This window comes from Cuculus canorus, chromosome 3, assembly GCF_017976375.1.
Source record: "Cuculus canorus isolate bCucCan1 chromosome 3, bCucCan1.pri, whole genome shotgun sequence".
NCBI lineage: Eukaryota > Metazoa > Chordata > Aves > Cuculiformes > Cuculidae > Cuculus > Cuculus canorus.
The window spans coordinates 26,707,105-26,725,591 of NC_071403.1; the positions used below are offsets into that span (position 1 = coordinate 26,707,105).

Consider the following 18,487-nt stretch of genomic DNA (forward strand, 5'->3'; position numbering starts at 1 on the left):
TCTATTCTAAACATCAAAAAGCTTCAAAATGCTTGTGTGATGGTTTTGGATAAAGTAGAATCAGTTTTCTACATTTTCAACTAAGCCATGTCTAATAACTTTATTTTCTGAAAGTTAACTGCGTGCTTTTTAGACAGTCTTTTTCACTAGCAGTAATAAATATGGAGCATCTGTATGCTGAAAGGCTATTGCTTGTACTTATTCGTACAGAAACCAAAGTCGTCCTCGAGCTGGTGGTGAAAGCGGAAAAAAAGGGTTGCATCTGCAGGGAGGGGTGGACAGGACAGGTGACCCAAAACTGACCAACAGAGTATTCCATTCCCTTGTACTCAGTATAAAACTGAGGGATCAAAAGGGTCAAGCTCTATTCTTTGGTGGCCAGTGTCCAATATGAATCTTGTCTGGTTTTTTTACCCTTAACCCTGGATCCGTGTGTTCCAGACTCCAGCTTCTGCCTGCTGCTGAGTCCAGTCCGGGACCTTTCCCTGTGTCTGCTCTGCAGCATCAGTGGTGATGCAGTAACAGAAAGGAGTTCAATTTTATATGTTTGTATATATTTTATTATTTTCTTATCAATAGTATTGGTATTACTATTAGTAATTATTATGAATAGTAGTAATTAGTACTACTAATTTCACTATTAATTAACTAGTAAAATTAAGTAGTAAAATAGTTATTAGTACTATTATTATTACTATGGTAATACTATTAGTATTAGTCTTCCGTTAAAGCTGTTTTAGATTTAGTTTCCAGCCTGCTATAGTCTCTTTCTCTCGTTTCCCTTTTTCTGGGGGTGAGGGGAAAGGAACTAAGGTTACAACTGTTCACAGTTAGCTGCCGTTCAGACAGGCTGGGGCTAAACCTTGGCAGAGCTGATAGTATGCAAATACAGATAGACACCCTCTCGCTATCATCAAAATGTTACAAAATCCGCTTCTTGACAGGTATTCAGAGGTACCTTTGTCATCACTTTGCAGTAGGGAAACTGAGGCATGGCAAGCGTGGGTGACTAGCACAAGGTCATACACACCAGAGGGAGTTCTGGGAATAAAGCCCAGAAACTTCTGGCATATTGAGACATAGGCATATATTTCATACTGCCTTGGCAGGCTGTGGATGCTCTCCTTTCCTCCCTGCACTCAGCGTGCCACAGAAAAAGCCTTTGTTCTCCCTAACTTGTGTTCAAATGTTTCAAACATTGCTTCTGCCATGAACTGTAAAACTCTTACACAGTCTCTATGAAGCACCTGTCCGGCCCACATGTGGTTGTTTCTGCTTGCTGCTGCCCTGGACTTCCTCTGATCCTGGGTATTCACCTTGGATCAGGTTATAGGGTCAGTCTGGAGGGCTTGTCCTGACATTTTTAGTTGTCTTTTGTCCATCACAGAAACTGTCTGGCGATAAGCACTGATCACAGAGAGAGCTGGTTTCATTTATTTTTATAAAAATGTCTAATTCTGGTTGTAATTACAATTTTTACTCTTTTCTGGCTTATGCTGGAGTTGGCTGAATATCATACTGGCAAAATACACCAGCCCATTAGCAAATCTTTAAGCCACAGGAGGGTCTAGAGCTATAGTTTTGTTATTAAACTGCTTGTTAGCTGAAACCTGGGCTGAACACAGGTCAGGTCTTTCAGTGAAGAAGAAAGAATTCAGGGTGCATGTAGGACAACTTAGCACCGCAGATAGCCATTAAACTGTTTGTGGGCTCTCTGTAATTTTTTTTTTTCTTGGAAGGAAGTCCTGACCTTGAAAGTTCTGTAAACATAGGAATTGTACAAACACATTTCTCTCAGCTCCGCTCCTGCCCTGTGTGCAGTACCAGGGATGGTATCACACACTCTCCATACACTGATGATAAGCTGAACTAACAAGAATATGAAGAAAATGTGCCAAACCCACAGAGGGAAATGAAAATCAAATCCCCTTTCTCACATCAGCGTCAAATTTTTATTTCTTGACAAGATAGGAGCTCGGTGGAAGGGAAGCAAAACGATTAGAAAACAGATAAAAACGAGAAGGAAACGACATATCCAAGTCATCCACTGCCCTCCGGTGGCTGTGTGTAAAGCACCTCCAAAGCACTTGGTGGCAGAGAACAGCCTCTTCTTGAAGTCTATTCAAATTTCTCAAATTAGTAGATTGTCTTTATGTTATCTTTCCTCAGCAGTTAATGCTTGGCAGTAGGCTGGAAAATCATTTCTAACTTAAATAGTGGTAGAATATTAATTTTTTTTTAAAAAAAAAGAAACAAGAGTTATGTTACATGTGTAATAGCATCATTGTCTGAGATTAACCCTCTATTTTTCTTTAATACCACATAAGACATCCCAAAAAATTCCTGGATCAGGTGTGGATAGGATTACAAACTCTTACATATTTTCCTGTGCTGTTGCCAAAGAGGCAGGATTGGGATTGCCAAGTGTATAGGAAACATTGTTTTGTGGCTTTTGATCCCGTAGCATTTTTGATGTGCAGTATATTAGTGGTCAACACATGCATGATTGAAGTATAAGAGATGTTCAACAATCCTAAATACAAAATTTAGCACATTTTTCAGAATTTCTGCTGTCTGCTTGAGCTGCTTCCCACTTCTGCCAATCAGTAATCTACAAATTGATAAATTACTACTAGACTGATGACGCTGCACAGGTGAGTTGTTTCTATGAAAATAATGGGAAGTTGTGCTGTCACTACCGAGGTGAATGTTGGAGGTCAGATGAAGGACAGGTTGTCAACCGAGGCGGCATCAGCACAGATATGATAATTAAGGGACAGCTGCTCTGCCATGGATGTCCCCAGAGGGGGAGGGTGACCCTGCAGCAGCAGGGGAACCTGGTGGAGGGATGTCCTGTGCTGCCCAAAGCCTTTATGGCCACACTGCCTGCAGCTCCACCACGGGCAGGGTGGGCACACAGCCTGGGCAACTCAAGGAAGCTGCTGCTGTGAAAGCTGCTGTGGGGAAAACCCTGAGTAATAGGACAAAGGAGGCATTTTGAAGGATGTACAAATCTTCCTTTTTTAAATAAGGGATCCACAGTAAGCAGCCCGACACAGAGTAAGAAGGAAGGGCCCTGGTTTCCTCTGCACCAGAACACAGAGGATGTGGCTGAGTTGATGACACAGAGTGAAGCCTGGAGGCATTAGTTTCAGCACAACATAACATCTGCAGAAAGCAAGTACGCTTGGACAGCTATGTCCAGGCACCCTAAAAAGAAGAGTAGGTGGTCAGGAACTGGAAACAAGAGAAACTAAGGAGGCAGATTTGTCACCACAGGGGGATCCAGGAGTCATTCGAGCATGTCAGCGATGCTGCGCTACCACCACATATCCATCAAGGCAAATGCAGAAGTGGTGTCAGCAGAGGAATGATTCAGGACACAATGGGGACCTTCCCTGCAGCTGACAGCAATTGTTCTTCCATAAGGATTCTGCAAAAGGAGAAGAAAGGGACACAAACAAGAGAATTATGCACGTTTCCTTGATGTGTAAATACAGCAAAATTGGATGGGACATCTCATGTCTCTCTTCTAGTAACAATACATAACTAAAATCAACAACAGCGCCACATGGGCAACACCGTGAAGAAAGATGTCAGGGTTTTTTTTGCAGCTTCTTCCAGAAGATCTTTTCAAACTCTCTTTCAGCTTTCCCCAGGAAAGAAAAAACAGGAATGTTTATGGTAAAAATGTTCATTGCTGGATCCATGGCAGACTGCACCAGCAGAAGGGTGCACGTCATCACGTGCAGGAGCATCCAGCTCTACTGGAGACTTGTCATAACAACCAGGAGGAGGTTGAATTGCAAAAGCGAATTAAAGGCAAGAAAGGTAGAAGTCCAACTTCAGTCCTCCACAAAGATGTTTTGCTGAACACAAAGTGGATTATTTGCTTCTGCTTCCTCCTATATGGCTGCTAAGAGATGAAGTACCCAGTAGGAAACACTGGATGTTTTAGAAACATGGTATATCTGCATTAGATGATGTAATTGTGTCACTGAAAGCTTGTGGCATGATTCACTCAGCTTGGATGTTAAACTGCCTGACTTAACCCTGTTTAGGATGGGGGAGATAAAGGAGGGGAAGGATCAGCACTTTAAATTAGAAACATCATTCCCTCATTTACAGTTCTGGATAAACAAAAACTAATGATATTTTGAATACTTATGGAACAAAATGCTGACTAAACTAGGCCAGGAGGGGGGCATCTGAGAGGTCTGACATCTCCAGTGTCAGTCAATCATTCATATCTGTTTCATTTCATTCACATGTCAAAGAGAAAAAATATTTACTTACTTAACAAAGCTTCATTTGCTTATGTTTGCAATGGCCTAATGACATGAGCTACCCTCAGCTCCAGTACAGAGGCAAATAGGCTTAGATTACAGTTAAAAAAAGCACTTCTGTTTGACAGAGATTACACACAGAGCGAGAATGAAAAACTAGCTAAACAGGGACTTTGTTGGGCCTTTCCTTATTCGGGGCATTGTTACACCAGATCAAAATCAGGGTGATTGACGCCTAAGTTGTCATTTTAACCCCAGTACAGAAGTTTGGGGATATGCAATTAATAACTGGCCCTGGCACTTCCTAGCAGCAGGGAATCGGATAAAAAGCATCATGTGAGGTTGCTGCTTGGCTCCAGACTGCCACAAACTTATTTCCCTAAAAATATTTTTACTTTGAAGAATCCTTCTGTCTTGAATCTGGACGGAAACAGGAAAGTTTAATAAGATTTCTAAGTAGAAATGCTGCAGGAGGACTCATTCTGCTTCAACATTTTTTTCCTTGTTGAGTGGCATGGTGCACGCAGAAAGGCTGCCCCAGAGGGCAGCATCCAGCACACTGCAGGGAAATACACAAGCCAAAATAAATGACTTGTGTCTCCTCTGAGTCATTCCAGCTATGTTTCGGTATCTGTGAAATTTAATCATCGATGTTTGTAATCAGGGCTGTACAAATTATTATTTTATAAACATGTTTACCTGAATGTTAAGTAATTTTTTTTATAATTTCCTTCTTCACCCCAGTTTCTTCTCCCTTATCCCGTCTCCTCAGCCACCAAAAGGCTGTAGAATACGAGATTGTCAGTAGAACTGGAAACTGTTTAATTTAGATGATGAATGAACCTCTTCCTGACTTAAAATTGAATGAGACAAGTATGGACTTATGTTTGTGCAAACGAGAGTTGTCACAGAATCTACTAATATTTTTCGCTGGTGCTAAAAGAAATCTCAAACAACAACAGCGAATCCAGAAGCTTCTCACCTTATTAACACAGAAAATGCTGGATTCTAAGATAACCTGATAGAAGACATTCTGAAGCCTTCAAGACGCCACCAAGCCTAGGAGTCTGGTTTTAGACACAAAATTTAGTTTAGCACAAAATCTACTTTGCCTCTTTGGCAGCATTAGCTACTTTAAGAGATGGACTGAATATCATCACAATAAAATAAGCTGTTTCATACAGACTTTGTGAATGGGAACTCACCCACTGCAGCCACACAATCTCTGTTTTCGGGTCTCATAGTGTGAAATATGATGGAGGAACCCCCTCTGTGAATCCCTTCCCTCTTCCTCCCTACATGACAGCCATTAGGTTTGCCTTTGTAAAATGATTGCTTGTCCTTTTCACCCTGTCAATAGCTTCTGGTTTACCCCATTTGTTTAAATGTTTGTTGTTTTCTCCCCACCAGCTGCAGCTATTTGTCAGCATGTATCATATACACTGTCCTTTCTGACATTTACCTACTGCTATCTGACTCAGGCGATGCATAGAATCATAGAGTTGTTTAGGTTGGAAAAGACCTTAAAGGTCATTGAGTCCAACTGTTAACCTAACATTGCCTGCTCCACCACTAAACCACATCCCTAAGAACACATCTTTTTATGATGCTCACGCTGTACAGCTATTGTATATGCCATAGGTGTGTGACTTATTAAAATATATGTATGTGGAGGGGGTAGCTCTCCAAAATCTATATACAGACTAAAAGTATCTAATAATAGGGCAAATCATTACTAACTACTTCAACTTTCTCCATCTCGTTAGCCAGCCCCAAAGTCATGGAGAGATCAGTTATCAGTCATACTATTTGTTCAATGTCCCCCCTTAGCCCAGAAGGCCAACTGTATCCCGGGCTGCATCAAAAGAAGCATAACCAGCAGGTCAAGGGAGGTGATTCTCCTCTTCTATTCCACTCTTGTGACACCCCATCTGGAGTATCATTTCTGGAGTATTGTGGAATCCTCAACATAAGAAGGATATGGAGCTGCTGGAACAGGTCCAGAGGAAGCTACAAGGATGATCAGAGGGCTGGAGCACATCCCATACGAAGACAGGCTGAGAGAGTTGGGGTTGTTCAGCCTGGAGAAGAGAAGGCTCCAAGGAGACCTTATAGCGACCTTCCAGTACCTACAGGAAAGCTGGAGAGAGACTGTTTACAAAGGCTTATAGTGATAGGACTAGGGGCAAGGGGTATAAACTGGAAAGGGGCAGATTTAGACTAGACATAAGGAGGAAATTCTTCATGATGAGCGTGGTGAGGCACTGGCAGAGGTTGCCCAGGGAAGCTGTGGATGCCCCATCCCTGAAAGTGTTCTAGGCCAGGTTGGATGGGGCCTTGAGCAGCCTCATCTAGTGGGAGGTGTCCCTGCCCGTGGCAGGGTGGTTGGGACTGGGTGATCTTTGAAGTCCCTTCCAACTCAAAACATTCAGTGATTCTATGATTGTTGTTTGTCATATGTTTAGGTTTATTGCAAAAGTACTAATGTTTTCATGGCTTTCAATAAAAGATTGAAGACTTCTTTAACAATTTGTATAAGGGATTCAATGCTATGAACCAACTCATTAAGCAAGCTTTAAAAAGATTGCTACTCACATTCATTCCCAAAGTGGGTTACAGAATTATCCATTATATAATTTATTATATAAGTGGTGTATCAGGTTTACTTACTTTTTTTCCCCTCTTCAGTTAAGATTCGCATTGCTCCTTCTTCCTCATATACAGCTGCTAAGAGATGGAGTACCAAGTAGGAAGCACTAGATGTTTTAGAAACGTGGTATATCTGCATTAGATGATGCGATTTTGTCGCCAGAAGCTTGTGGTACAATTCACTTGGCTTGGATGTTAAACTAGCTGACTTAACCCTGTTTAGGATGAGGGAGGTTGAAGAAAGGGAAGGATCAGCACTTCACATAACAAAAATCATATTCTCATTTAGAATTCTGGATAAACAAAAACTAATGATATTTTGGATACAGCACAAAGCAGATAAAGTCACTAACTAGTGCTAGCAGCTAGAAAGTCTCCACACCGTCCTCAAATTTCTACAACCCCTTTGTATTCTGCAGGGCTTTGGTAGCTGGTTATGAGCTACAAGTGAAATCCAGGCACTTCTCAAATTAGATTTGTTAGGACATCTACATTAAAGCAAATACAATCTGTTAAATTATTTCAATGGAACTAGCAGGGCTGGCATTGGCTTTTGGAAGATAGCTGGGAGAATATTTACTACTCAGATAGCAGTGATCCTGAGAATACAGAATAGCTACACTCCCACCTTTCAAATGTGTGACAGTACTTTACAGCTAAAATAGTATAGGAAAGTTTTCCGGAGCTGTAAGAGGAAAAGCATAGGCTGTTCACAACTTACACAATGACTTAGGAGAAAGGAGGCACAAAGATCACCCCTTGTTTATTCAAGAGTGAAAGATTTGGCAGCCAACTGCTTTCACTGTGCTGGTTTCTTCATCAGCAAACCTTCACATTTTCCCTTTCAGAATCATTGTGTGACAGCAAATCACTGATCATCTTCAGTGACAGGACCAAAAATAGGGCTGGGTGCAGAAAAAGGCTGGTGTAGGGGCCACTTTTCCTGAGCCCCAGGTCTCCCAAGTGGCAGCAAGCACTTTGCTCCAGCTCTGAGAACTTCAGATCCTCCTGGACCTTTCCCTGCTCTGCTGGCTATTTCTGTGATGTTGTATTCACAGGTTTAAAGGGGTTGCCAAGAAGCCACACCAACAAGAGCCACGTTAGCATGCAGTGAAGTTTACACACTGAATAATTACAGTTTTCTATGTCACAATGAATCACTGTATGTGAAATTACAGCAATTCCTCTATGAGTAGATATAGCTGGCAAGTGAAAGCTTCTTATTAGATAATAGCTGTGCTTCAGGTGGCTCCCAACTAAATGCTGCCTTCAAAACAATAGTGAAGCGATGCCCAACCTTAAAGCCTTAATGCCTGGGCACAGAAAACTAGGGTCCTTTCCTTATTGTCTGTAAGGGCAGCACATCCCCAGCTGCAGAAGGTTTTGCTGTGAAGGACAGAGAAAGGGCCTCTGCCTGGTGACAGCCTATGCTGCTTCTTTCCAAATCTCATTATTTCTGTGTCACATTTCTCTTTTAAATAATTTCCTTCCTGTTTTGACAAACAAGCTCTATTTTAGACTCTCAGCTTCCATCCTAAAGTAATCAGCACTTCTCCAAGACCCCCTAACCCACATAAAGTGCATCTGCTAAGAATATCTTTGATGACTATTTCTTGTTTCCATCTTTCTTTCCTTCAAGTCCCTACACTGGCTCTTCCTATATCACATTTCAGTTTCTCACTCTTAGTTTCAAGGCTCTTGATGACTCTATCTTTCTAGTCTTGTCTATTATTGCATCTCAACAGCGATGTAGTGAAAATAAAGTTGTTAGTATTTTTGAAGCACCCAGAAACCATGGTAATGACTGCCAGAGAAAAGCTCGCGAGGAAATTAATCATTCTGCTGCTATTGTAGAGCTTGAATCCCATGCAGTAAATAAGGCTTGGGTTTTACATTTCAAATTAAATCACCACCAGCTCATCATTAATTCACATCTCTACCTCTTGCACCAGATGAGGCAGAGGTCTTAAGGGAAAAAAAAATATTAAGAGACCGAAAAAAAAAAAATGAAATCTGCAACTCAATACTTATGCAAAAAAAGTTGGTATTAAAACTATACAGGCAATTGAACTCTAGTACTTCCTGACTGGCTCAACATTACAGCATGAAGTTGCCTTGAACAACTTCTCCTGACCGCAGTGCTGCATCATTTCCCAGAAAAACTACCAAGAGAGGTGATAGTTGGGCCTCCAGATTCAGACACAGCTGAATCCCAGTTTTAGGGTGGGATTCAGCCCAGGGTTAAGAGGTGTTAACTTTGACATCTGACTGTAGAGTACACTCATGAGCTGAATGTTTGGTTTCCACTACTGCTCACGGAGATCAGGGCTGTACAGTTAGCACAGTGGAGGCAGTTCAGCCCACCTGAAAGCAGTTACTTCTACTCCACTGAGGAGGTCCAGGGCTGCAGAGACCACATAGAGCAGGTCTCCATGGATTACACCACCACGGACATGTAGAGATGTCTAGCAAAGTCTTAATACAAAAATTAAACTTACATGGCCAAATACAGAGCCAAATATTGAAACAATAGACTGTTTTCTCACTCTCGTTGCACTACTGTTTTTCTGAGATTGCAAACATCACAGTAGGCAGTCTGAGCCTCTGAAAAAAATTGTACACAGGGACTCCTGCTGGTCAGATTGTTTGGGCCCTACTGTGACATAAACGTTGAATAATAGCGGTGTTGCAACACCACTATCACCACCACTTACTTTCTTTTTTCCCTTTAAAGTGGCTACATGGGGTGGGATTCAGTTGACTGAACACAGGTAGGTCATTAGCCACCCTTTCAGTTGCTGTGAGACAGCCTGCCTCCCCCCCCACACACACTGCTGCTCCTGGTCTCCCCTGGGTCCTGCCAGCCAGCTTTGCACAGTCACCCCACATCTCCCAGGATATCTCTGGAGGTCCTGGGCACCTACCTTGGCCAACTGAACCCCAGCCTCACAACAGGCATCATAGTGGGGACAGAGCTGGCATAGGGACTTATAAGCAGCCGTCACTAACAATTTCACTGGAAAAATGAGGAATATTCCCAACCAGTGTGTGACCAATGGATAAAGGCTAAACAGTGCTTTGGAGAATTTAACTGTGCAGTTCCCTTGAAGGACACTGCCCTGAGGCACCCTCAGACTGCTTGCCCCCCCCCCCCACCTCACATAAAGCACGGGTGCACTCACCATTCTGGAGTGCTCTCTGAAGGATCAGGCTTACCACCAGTTATTATGATTCCCCCAAATTCCTGCCAGCAAGGCTGCAGTGAGCAGCTGTATGTGCCCACATGGCCCAGAACAACTACATCCAGAATATTTTTCACATGCCATAATTTAAAGTTTTGGGGACTAAGGGATAAACAAAGTTTGTGAGTATTTCACCGAGACAGAAGTTCACTGGGACAGAGAGAGACACCCGACCTTAAACAGTGTTTTCAGTTTTGGCTGCCAGCTCTTCCGAGTCTGCAATATTTAATGATTCAGGTCCTGTACTTCAACCTAGGCACAAGTTTCTGACCGCATTTATTACAACGACAGTTTTAGCCTTCACGGAGAAAGTCTATAAACATCAGCCCCATTGGCCGTAAAAATTTAAGGTGATGAAAGGAGCTAAAAATCCGTTCAGAATGGTACTACAGGGTTGAGCCTGACTTGCTATTTTTAATGCTTAAGTGGGTGAAACTTACCTGTCCCCTTCAAGACACAAAGCTGGGTAAATGGCCCATAAATCTCAGCATTCCTTTCTCTTATCCTTCAGCCAGCACACTTCGAGGCACTACCCTGCTCTTAACTGGAAGGAAAGCATCCCCTGCCCCAGGCACTGCAGGCAGGGGGGACACAAGAGTAGGACCTGCAAACCCAAGAGCAGCAGCAGAGTAGATGCTTGCAGGGCTTCCCACCGTGCCAGCGGGACTGGGAGCTGTGAAGGCATCTGCATGCCATCTTCATCACTGGCATGCTGTTGCCCCATATTTCTTCCAGCAAGGCTACATCTCCTGTCATGCCATCCCTATGCTGCGTTCAGGGCACCATGCTGTCTGGCTAAAGACTTACAACTGCTGAAAAATTTCCAAAATATTATCACACAAAGAAAGTAGCCAGGACAGTGCTTTAAGCAAAGACCTTCAAGCTTATGCACTCCTGATGGATATCTCCTCTCAGGATTATTTATTTGCATGCTGGTGACAGTAGCCACGAAATAGATAAGAGAGGGGAGCAAGGACACCTCCTCATGCCCAGGTTTAAGTAAGTGCAGTCCTTCCTCTTGTGCTGGCCCCCGAAATCCTTCCTGCAGTGTTAAGAGGAGAGATGATCCAGTGTCAGAGCAATCCCACGCAAATAATGCCGGTGGCTGAAGTATTTGCCTAGGGAGACAAGAGTTTAACTGACTGGTCATTAACGTTTCACGCACTCCCCACTCCCACTCTTCAGAGAACCCTGTTAGTTCACAGCTCTACAGAAAGCACAGACACGTTCAAAATAAGGACATGAACCAGAAAGGTATTTTAGATCCATTAGTTATAATTTACACACCAATGACATACGGCATAAAGACAAAATATACAGATTTTCATATATATACACATACATGGATCAACACAGTGCACAATTTAAAGTTATGTTACAATTAAGTGTACAATTTTAAATATGGCTTTATAAACTAGTAGTAGTAACAGTGCTACAACAATGTATGTCTCATGTAAGTTCATAGACAAAAAACATAATGCAGCTACAGCATTAGAGTTCTCATTTAGCAATGTCTTGCTTCATTTTATTTGTTAAACCTTGAACACTGCTGCCAGCTGGACATATCCCTCCCCCTCCCCTATCTATATACACTTTATTCCCATTGTATTGCACACTCCAATGACTAAAACTGTGGGACTTGCACTTTTCAAGTACCCTGAAAAATAGAAACCTGTACATTCAAGGGAAGATTAATTTTAAGAACAAACTAAGAATTAAGGGAAGAACACACACATAGTGCCCAGTGAGAACATCAACACGACTAGTGAAGCTTAAAAACAACACTTTCTTTTTTTTTTTTTTTTACAGAACTCAAAACAAGGGTCACATCTTGTTTGCCTTACTGCCCCAAAGGAAAATGTGTAGGTGAAGATAATTAGGCAGAGGAATAAGAGAAGTGGTAAATTCTGTGTCAACTTGGAAGCTTGGTCGGAAACGCTGACTCCACTGAAGCAAATGGCACTTTTGTCAGTGACTTCAAAGCAGGCAGGATTTTATTTTTTCTGCGAAAGTTTAATGCCTTTTGGAAGCATATGCTCCATTTCAGCTTCAGTTTGTTGAGCTGAATGTGGGTATCGTTAGATGAAATCCCACAATCCTACAACATGCATGAGTCAGACTACAGGCCCATAACAATCTCGTCTGGCCTTAAAAATCTGGAAGTGGGGCAACCAGGACACGGTATTAACAGTTTAGAACTGTAGTGACCCATTGAATGCTTTCATCAACTGAGATTCCTGTGCTGTACACAGACATCTCTTTTCTTCTCCTAATTCCTCAGGGAACTGCAGAAACCTTTGCTGAGGAGTGCTTCACGTTCAGGTACATCCATAGGGAAAGAGAAGCCCTTCCTGACGGCCACCAAAGAGATAATTGCCCAAAACCACAGAGACAGAGCTGATTCATGTTGCAACACTTCTCTCCATCAAAGCAGAGCTGAAAATTAAATCCCTGCTCCTGCCAGCAACCCATGCAGTACAGGCAAACACCTTCCCTTCATGCGTTGCCAGTTGGACAAGAGAGCCCATGTTGACCAGTAAGCTCAAAGCTTTGTCCTTGCCCTTTGTCACCGGGATGCAGATGACCCTGCAGCACAGGTGTGGAACGACAGCACGCTGGCAACCCCACCAGAGCCACAGCTACCAAAAGGAGTCCCTCCACCATCTACCTAGCCCTATATATATATATATATATATATATATACACACACACACATATATATATATATATGCTATAGCCAAAGCATAGCACAGCATATACAAACACCCATAGCACTAATCCACCGCTGAAAACTACTGCGGTCATTCAAAGGTACCTTTAGTTCTCTTGGCCCACGGAATTAGACACTACTGCTTGGGTGCTCCTTCAGATCACAGGCACTGACACATATAGCACAACTCAGACCTACGCTATGTACATCCATTTCCACAGACCAGCTACTGGGCCATTCAACATAATTCTGCATTCAGAGAGCACAATTTGCTTTACTTCTATAACACACCTAATTCATAATTTTGAAATATTTGGGGACAGGGTGTGGGGGAGGCTGGCCTAAATAGCTTGTCAGATTTGAATTCTTATTCAAACAGTTAAGGACAAAACCCACTTGAATTCATCCTCTGCCACAGAAATTTCACTTGGTGAGCTGCCCTGCATAAATCTGCACATAACACACTTTTCCAACAGGCAATATTTTGTAAGGCTTAGTATCTGACAGATACAGCCCTTTCAATAAAACCAGGATGAAACTGTCATGATTACTTGAGCAGGCATCACTGACAAAAGGAAATTTGTGCCTGAACTGTTGCTGCAGAAATATTTCAGGTAGTATTTTTTCAAAGAGAATACAGATCTGGAGGGACACTGCCAAGGTTTTAAAGATCAAAACGTGTGACTTGCAGTGTTATAATTGGATGGGAACAGTCCTCCAGATCTGAAACATCGGGTTTGGTTTGGTTTTTAAATCCAGCACCACATTTGCAGGATTTCTGTAGGACCTACACATCCCGGCGACGGTTTCCCCCACTTGGTAACAGTGAGCTCTGCTGACAGAGCCAATGAGTCCAACAGGGGTAAACAAATCCCTTTTGACATGACAGTGTGTTACACAGTCAAACACTGCAATTCACATGGAAAAGAAAAAAAAACAAAAAACAGCAGACTGCTTCAAATCTAACTCTACTGGAAAAGCAGGGCTTGCTTTAAACTCCCATTTGCAAAACACGGGGCAGACCAATTATCCATTCCCTTAAAGCAGCAGGACTGAAACAAATGCAGCACTCAGCCTTTGGCAGTATTTAAGGTAAAGTAACTGGAAGGAACCATGCTCTGTCCTTGCCAGAACGAGGGGTCATGCTCCAGCTCGAGAGCAGGGCAGGGCTCCTGCCCAGCTAGCTGGAACAGGGCTGGCCAGGCCAATGGTTCAGACTGTGTCCTCCTGCAGTGACACCACTTGGCACCCCCACCACACACCACCCTCTGCTCTTCTACCCGCTGCCTCCTCCCCTACCTTACAAGGACCCCTATCCTGTTTCAGGAGGTGACGAACAGTGTGAAAGAGCCCCAGACTAGCTTTCTTCCTACCAGGGCCACGCACCATCGCCTACCAGAAACCAGCCTGAGGCCACAGCTGGGACCACATCCAGGTTTGGCTGTGATGCCCTCACCTCACAGACATCTGACTCCTGGGATAAAAGTCTTTGAACCCTTCCTGATGTCACCCAGCAATGAGTGCCTGACCAATGCAGCAGGATTCACAGGTGGGGAAAAACCTTGTGTGATCAGTATCACCTCTGACACAACACCGTGGCCTCCTTTGCCCTCCAGCTTGAGGTGGTCATCCCAGATCACCCGCTGGGCAGTCAGCACCCTGCGGGTGCCCCAGGTCTCACTGCCACAGAGACACCTGATGTCCTCAGCACCCACAAGCAGCACAGCCAGGACCTCCAACATCCCTAAGACAAACTTGCTGGCAGCTTTGATCAGTGAGGCAGAAAGAAACCACAGAAAATAAAGATGCATTCTGTCTATTTTCAGTTCTGTACAGACCCTCAGCACCAAGAAAAAGAAAATAAAGATGACTGAAGGGAAAAAAAAACCCCAAACACTACAGGACTAAGAAACGGTTGCTCTTTTAGCAGAATTTTGGAAAGTTAAACTGAAGGGAAAAAAAAACCCCAAACACTACAGGACTAAGAAACGGTTGCTCTTTTAGCAGAATTTTGGAAAGTTAAAACATCTGTTCTGTTTTTAATGAAGAAAACTCTTGTTTTCTCTTCCCCCATGCAAACCAAAATGAACGAGCACTTTTTTATAGATGTTAGAAAAGCATGGGTTTTTTTTAAAACATCCTTCCTTCCCCTCGGGCACATTTTGCCAAGATGAGATTCGAAAAATAAAAAAGCTTGGATCAAATCCTTTTAAACAGGTATAATAGTCAGTATTTGGTTTTGGGTGGGATAAATAAACCCAAGGATTTCATACCAAACCTGGACAAAACACAACACCTATAAATTCCTAAACACTGTTTCTTAATTTCACCTCTAGGTTGAAACACAGCCAAACACAAAAATGTAGACTTTATCTAGAGTAGCTGTCATGAGAAGAAAGTCAACTAAATTGTCTAAGGTAACCCTAGCAATCCCTCAGAAAGGGAAGGCATGCGATGCACTGCAAAATACATTCACCTTTACTGATAAACACCCTGAAAACCCTCAGATGGTAGCAAAAACCCACATCCCCTTCTGCATCCCATTCCAATCCTCTCCTTTCTTCACCCTCCCCAGGGATGAAGCCCATCACCTGGTCAGTCAGGATGAGGTTCAGCCTCTGCAGAGGCACATCAATAATTCGAAACAACAAAAATACCCAGATGCAAACGCAACTGTGGCCCTGTGACACACCTACATCCTTGGTGCAGGTCCCCATGCCGTAGTACGGCGATACCGGCTCTACCTGCCATGCCAGCAGTGCCAGAAACTGGTGTGCAAATGAGGCCATGGTGTGACACTTGCTGTGCACATGCTGGCATCTCCATCTCTGCACCTGCTGCTGCACGGCAGTCCTGCAAAATCCAGATCTGGCTGCACGCACATGGAGGGTTAAGTAATGCCACTGACTCCTGGTTAACCCACATTTGGGGTTGTTGCAAGGGCCGCTGCCATGGACACATCAGATAGCTCACCAAAATTATAAAGGTGACACAGCCCACTAAAGTCAGGCTGGTCTTTTAATGACTGTGCCTCACAGCTGGGACTCACCTCCTGCAAACACACCCTCCCAACGCTGAAAAGATGGAGAAAGCAGAACCTTCAAACATGCAAAGGTAAATGAATGAGAACATCTCCATCGGAATTTCCAACACCCAAACATTTTTAAAGAGGAGCTTTTTGACATGGATATCTTTTATCCAGAATACCAATACCTACATCTTTGCAGGAAGCATTTGCCCTGACTTGGCTATGGAGTTTCACAGGCATTTCAGGTCATCACCTCTGTGCTTTCAAGCCAAGACTTATCTTCTCATGCTCTGCTCCTATGCTTCATTTCCTAAGAAGAGTCCCAAGTAACTGGATGACATATTCCTCCTTCTCAGTTCACTTTGTATATGATACTTGCCCACAACAACAGAGACCATTGACTGGGATGTGGCTCCAAGATCATGCCTGGGAACTGAGGGAATAGGTGCAGACTACACCCGCCGTGGCTTCCACGATCCCAAACAGATCTGGGAACTCACTGCAGATGTGTGTCCCTCTGCTTTCAGAGCCATGGCTAGCTTCATGCTTCCTCAGAGCAAGCACTTTCCTCTACAGAAGACACTCCACGCTCCAAGAAAGGGAGAGTCTTTGAAAGCTGGAGTAATTTCAAGCTCCAGACTATCAGAACTACTAAAAATTTACATCCTAAAGCAATTGTCTGCCTTGTCTGCTCCCAGACTGCGTGGCACAACCAACACATTATAAAAACTGTGCTGAGGGATTCTGATAAATCTAACTGTAACTCACTGAGAAAGTTATAATTTAAATGTTTTTTAAACAGATCACCACCAATGTCTGCAGGCAAATACCAAATTTATTCACATGCTTACAAATACTGCAACTGTCTATATGTTCTATATGCTTTATCTGTACTAAACCAACAGTCACAGCAAGCAACACTGATGTACATGCTTACCTTCAAAGTGGTGAATAAATCCAATGGATTAATTCTCACTTCTAACCTGTATTTACAGAGAAACGAACATGAAGCATTTCAGCAGCTGTGCAATCATTCTGGATTTGCAGTTTCAGATTCATGGATGTGCTAGCCTTAAAATAAATTCTGGTCACTCTTTCAGCACCTGGAAATCCCCAAAGACAGCGGTGCTGACACAGACGTTCTGTCTCAAATGCCTCCCATGAACCAGTTTTAGAGATTGTGCACTGTAAGCTAGCACAGTGTCCAGCACTTACTGACGCACTCTCCAAGGCAGCTCTGAAACATTTGATTGCCTGGGCCAACATCTTGCATTTACACAGCACTACACATCTACAAACACACAAATCACTCTGCAAGAGCTTCATGGGTTTGACACGTCTGCTGGTAAAGCACACAAAGCACCCACTGCTGAGATGCACCACACTTAGTAACAAATCCCAATTCTTTAGCCTTGCCTATCAATAACAGACAACAGCCAGTGGCAGGAAGTAAAAATATAATAATAATAATTTGAAAACATGGGCAACAGACATTCCAGATGAGTGTCTGGGAGATTATATATTAAGACTGACATTTCCCTTCTGAGTAAAAATATTTGACAGTAGCAATTCCAATCTTCTGCAAAGGACAAGGATCACAAAAAAGCGCCTTTCTGTAGGAATAGGTTTTCCTCCTGTTCTCCTTGACTGTCTCTGAAAGATATGGGTGCAGTTCTTTCCTGCAGATGCTGTAACAACATACACACCCAGAGTACAGGTAGCTAACAAATGATATCCTCCCAAAACTATGCTACATCAATACAGTATCAATAATTTTCTCCCATGGGAGAAAGGTGTGCCAGCCATGCCTCCTCTATTTTTGTCCTTAACCCATTCCAGTAAAGGTAAGAAGTCAACACAAACCAGCTCTGACAAACGCTCCACTTCCCAGAAGTCTGTCCCACCTGGCTGTGGAATTTGGTCTTGAATGCATGAAAGGTCCTGTTCCCTTTGGATCTCCAGTTTGCCCATGTGTGTCTTAAATAACTGTTTACCTTGGTTCCACCTGAACAGTTACAGAAAATGAAAGACTAAAATAGTCCAGGTAGTATGTGACAGCTGAGTCAAGCACAATGGTCTCTTCCAAAGTGGTATAAACCCCTTCTTCACCTGGAGGAGAAAATAAATCAGACTGATCTCAAGAAACAGCTTGTCTGCAAAACGGGATATGCTTGTATGGATCATTTGTATTGTTCATGATCTCTGTACTCATCCATGTCCACATCTGAATCAAAGAGGGAGTGTCCAGTGTAATCTGTGTCAGGGGTTTGAGAAATACTGTTTCCTTCCTCATCAAATGTTTCTGTCCTTGAATAAAAACTGAAGTCCTGCAAAGGGCTGTAAATCTTGCTTGCTTCGCTGCTTTCCTCAGATTCATACAGAGTGTTATCATCATCATGGTGCCATTCTGGCCAGAATTTCCTCCTTATTCTTTCACAATACATAGCAAGGTTAATTAGTTCACCTGCAACACAGCACAACAGACTCCAGTAAATACATCCAGTCCATAATGCTCTAACTCACTTGCTGATGCAGAAACACATTAGCACTATTTGGAAACAAACTGTGCAGG

The 18,487-nt window shown here is 43.0% G+C and overlaps 1 protein-coding gene across 2 annotated transcripts in view; it reads right to left on the reverse strand.

Moving 5' to 3' along the window:
- Nucleotides 1-862: 862 nt before the first annotated feature.
- The window catches only part of FAXC (failed axon connections homolog, metaxin like GST domain containing), a 39,731-nt gene continuing 22,106 nt past the window's right edge, over nucleotides 863-18,487 (reverse strand). Inside the window, exons 6-7 of one of the 2 annotated variants that reach the window (XR_008449239.1) lie at nucleotides 16,853-18,379; nucleotides 863-3,433 (exon numbers count right to left, since the gene is read on the reverse strand). Coding sequence is in view for 1 of the 2 variants with exons in the window: in XM_054063270.1 (XP_053919245.1) it covers nucleotides 18,096-18,379 (284 nt within the window). In the remaining variant the exon portion in view is untranslated. Of the gene's footprint in view, nucleotides 3,434-12,870; nucleotides 18,380-18,487 lie in introns of those variants that run through there. The other variant, XM_054063270.1, reaches the window with a different exon arrangement.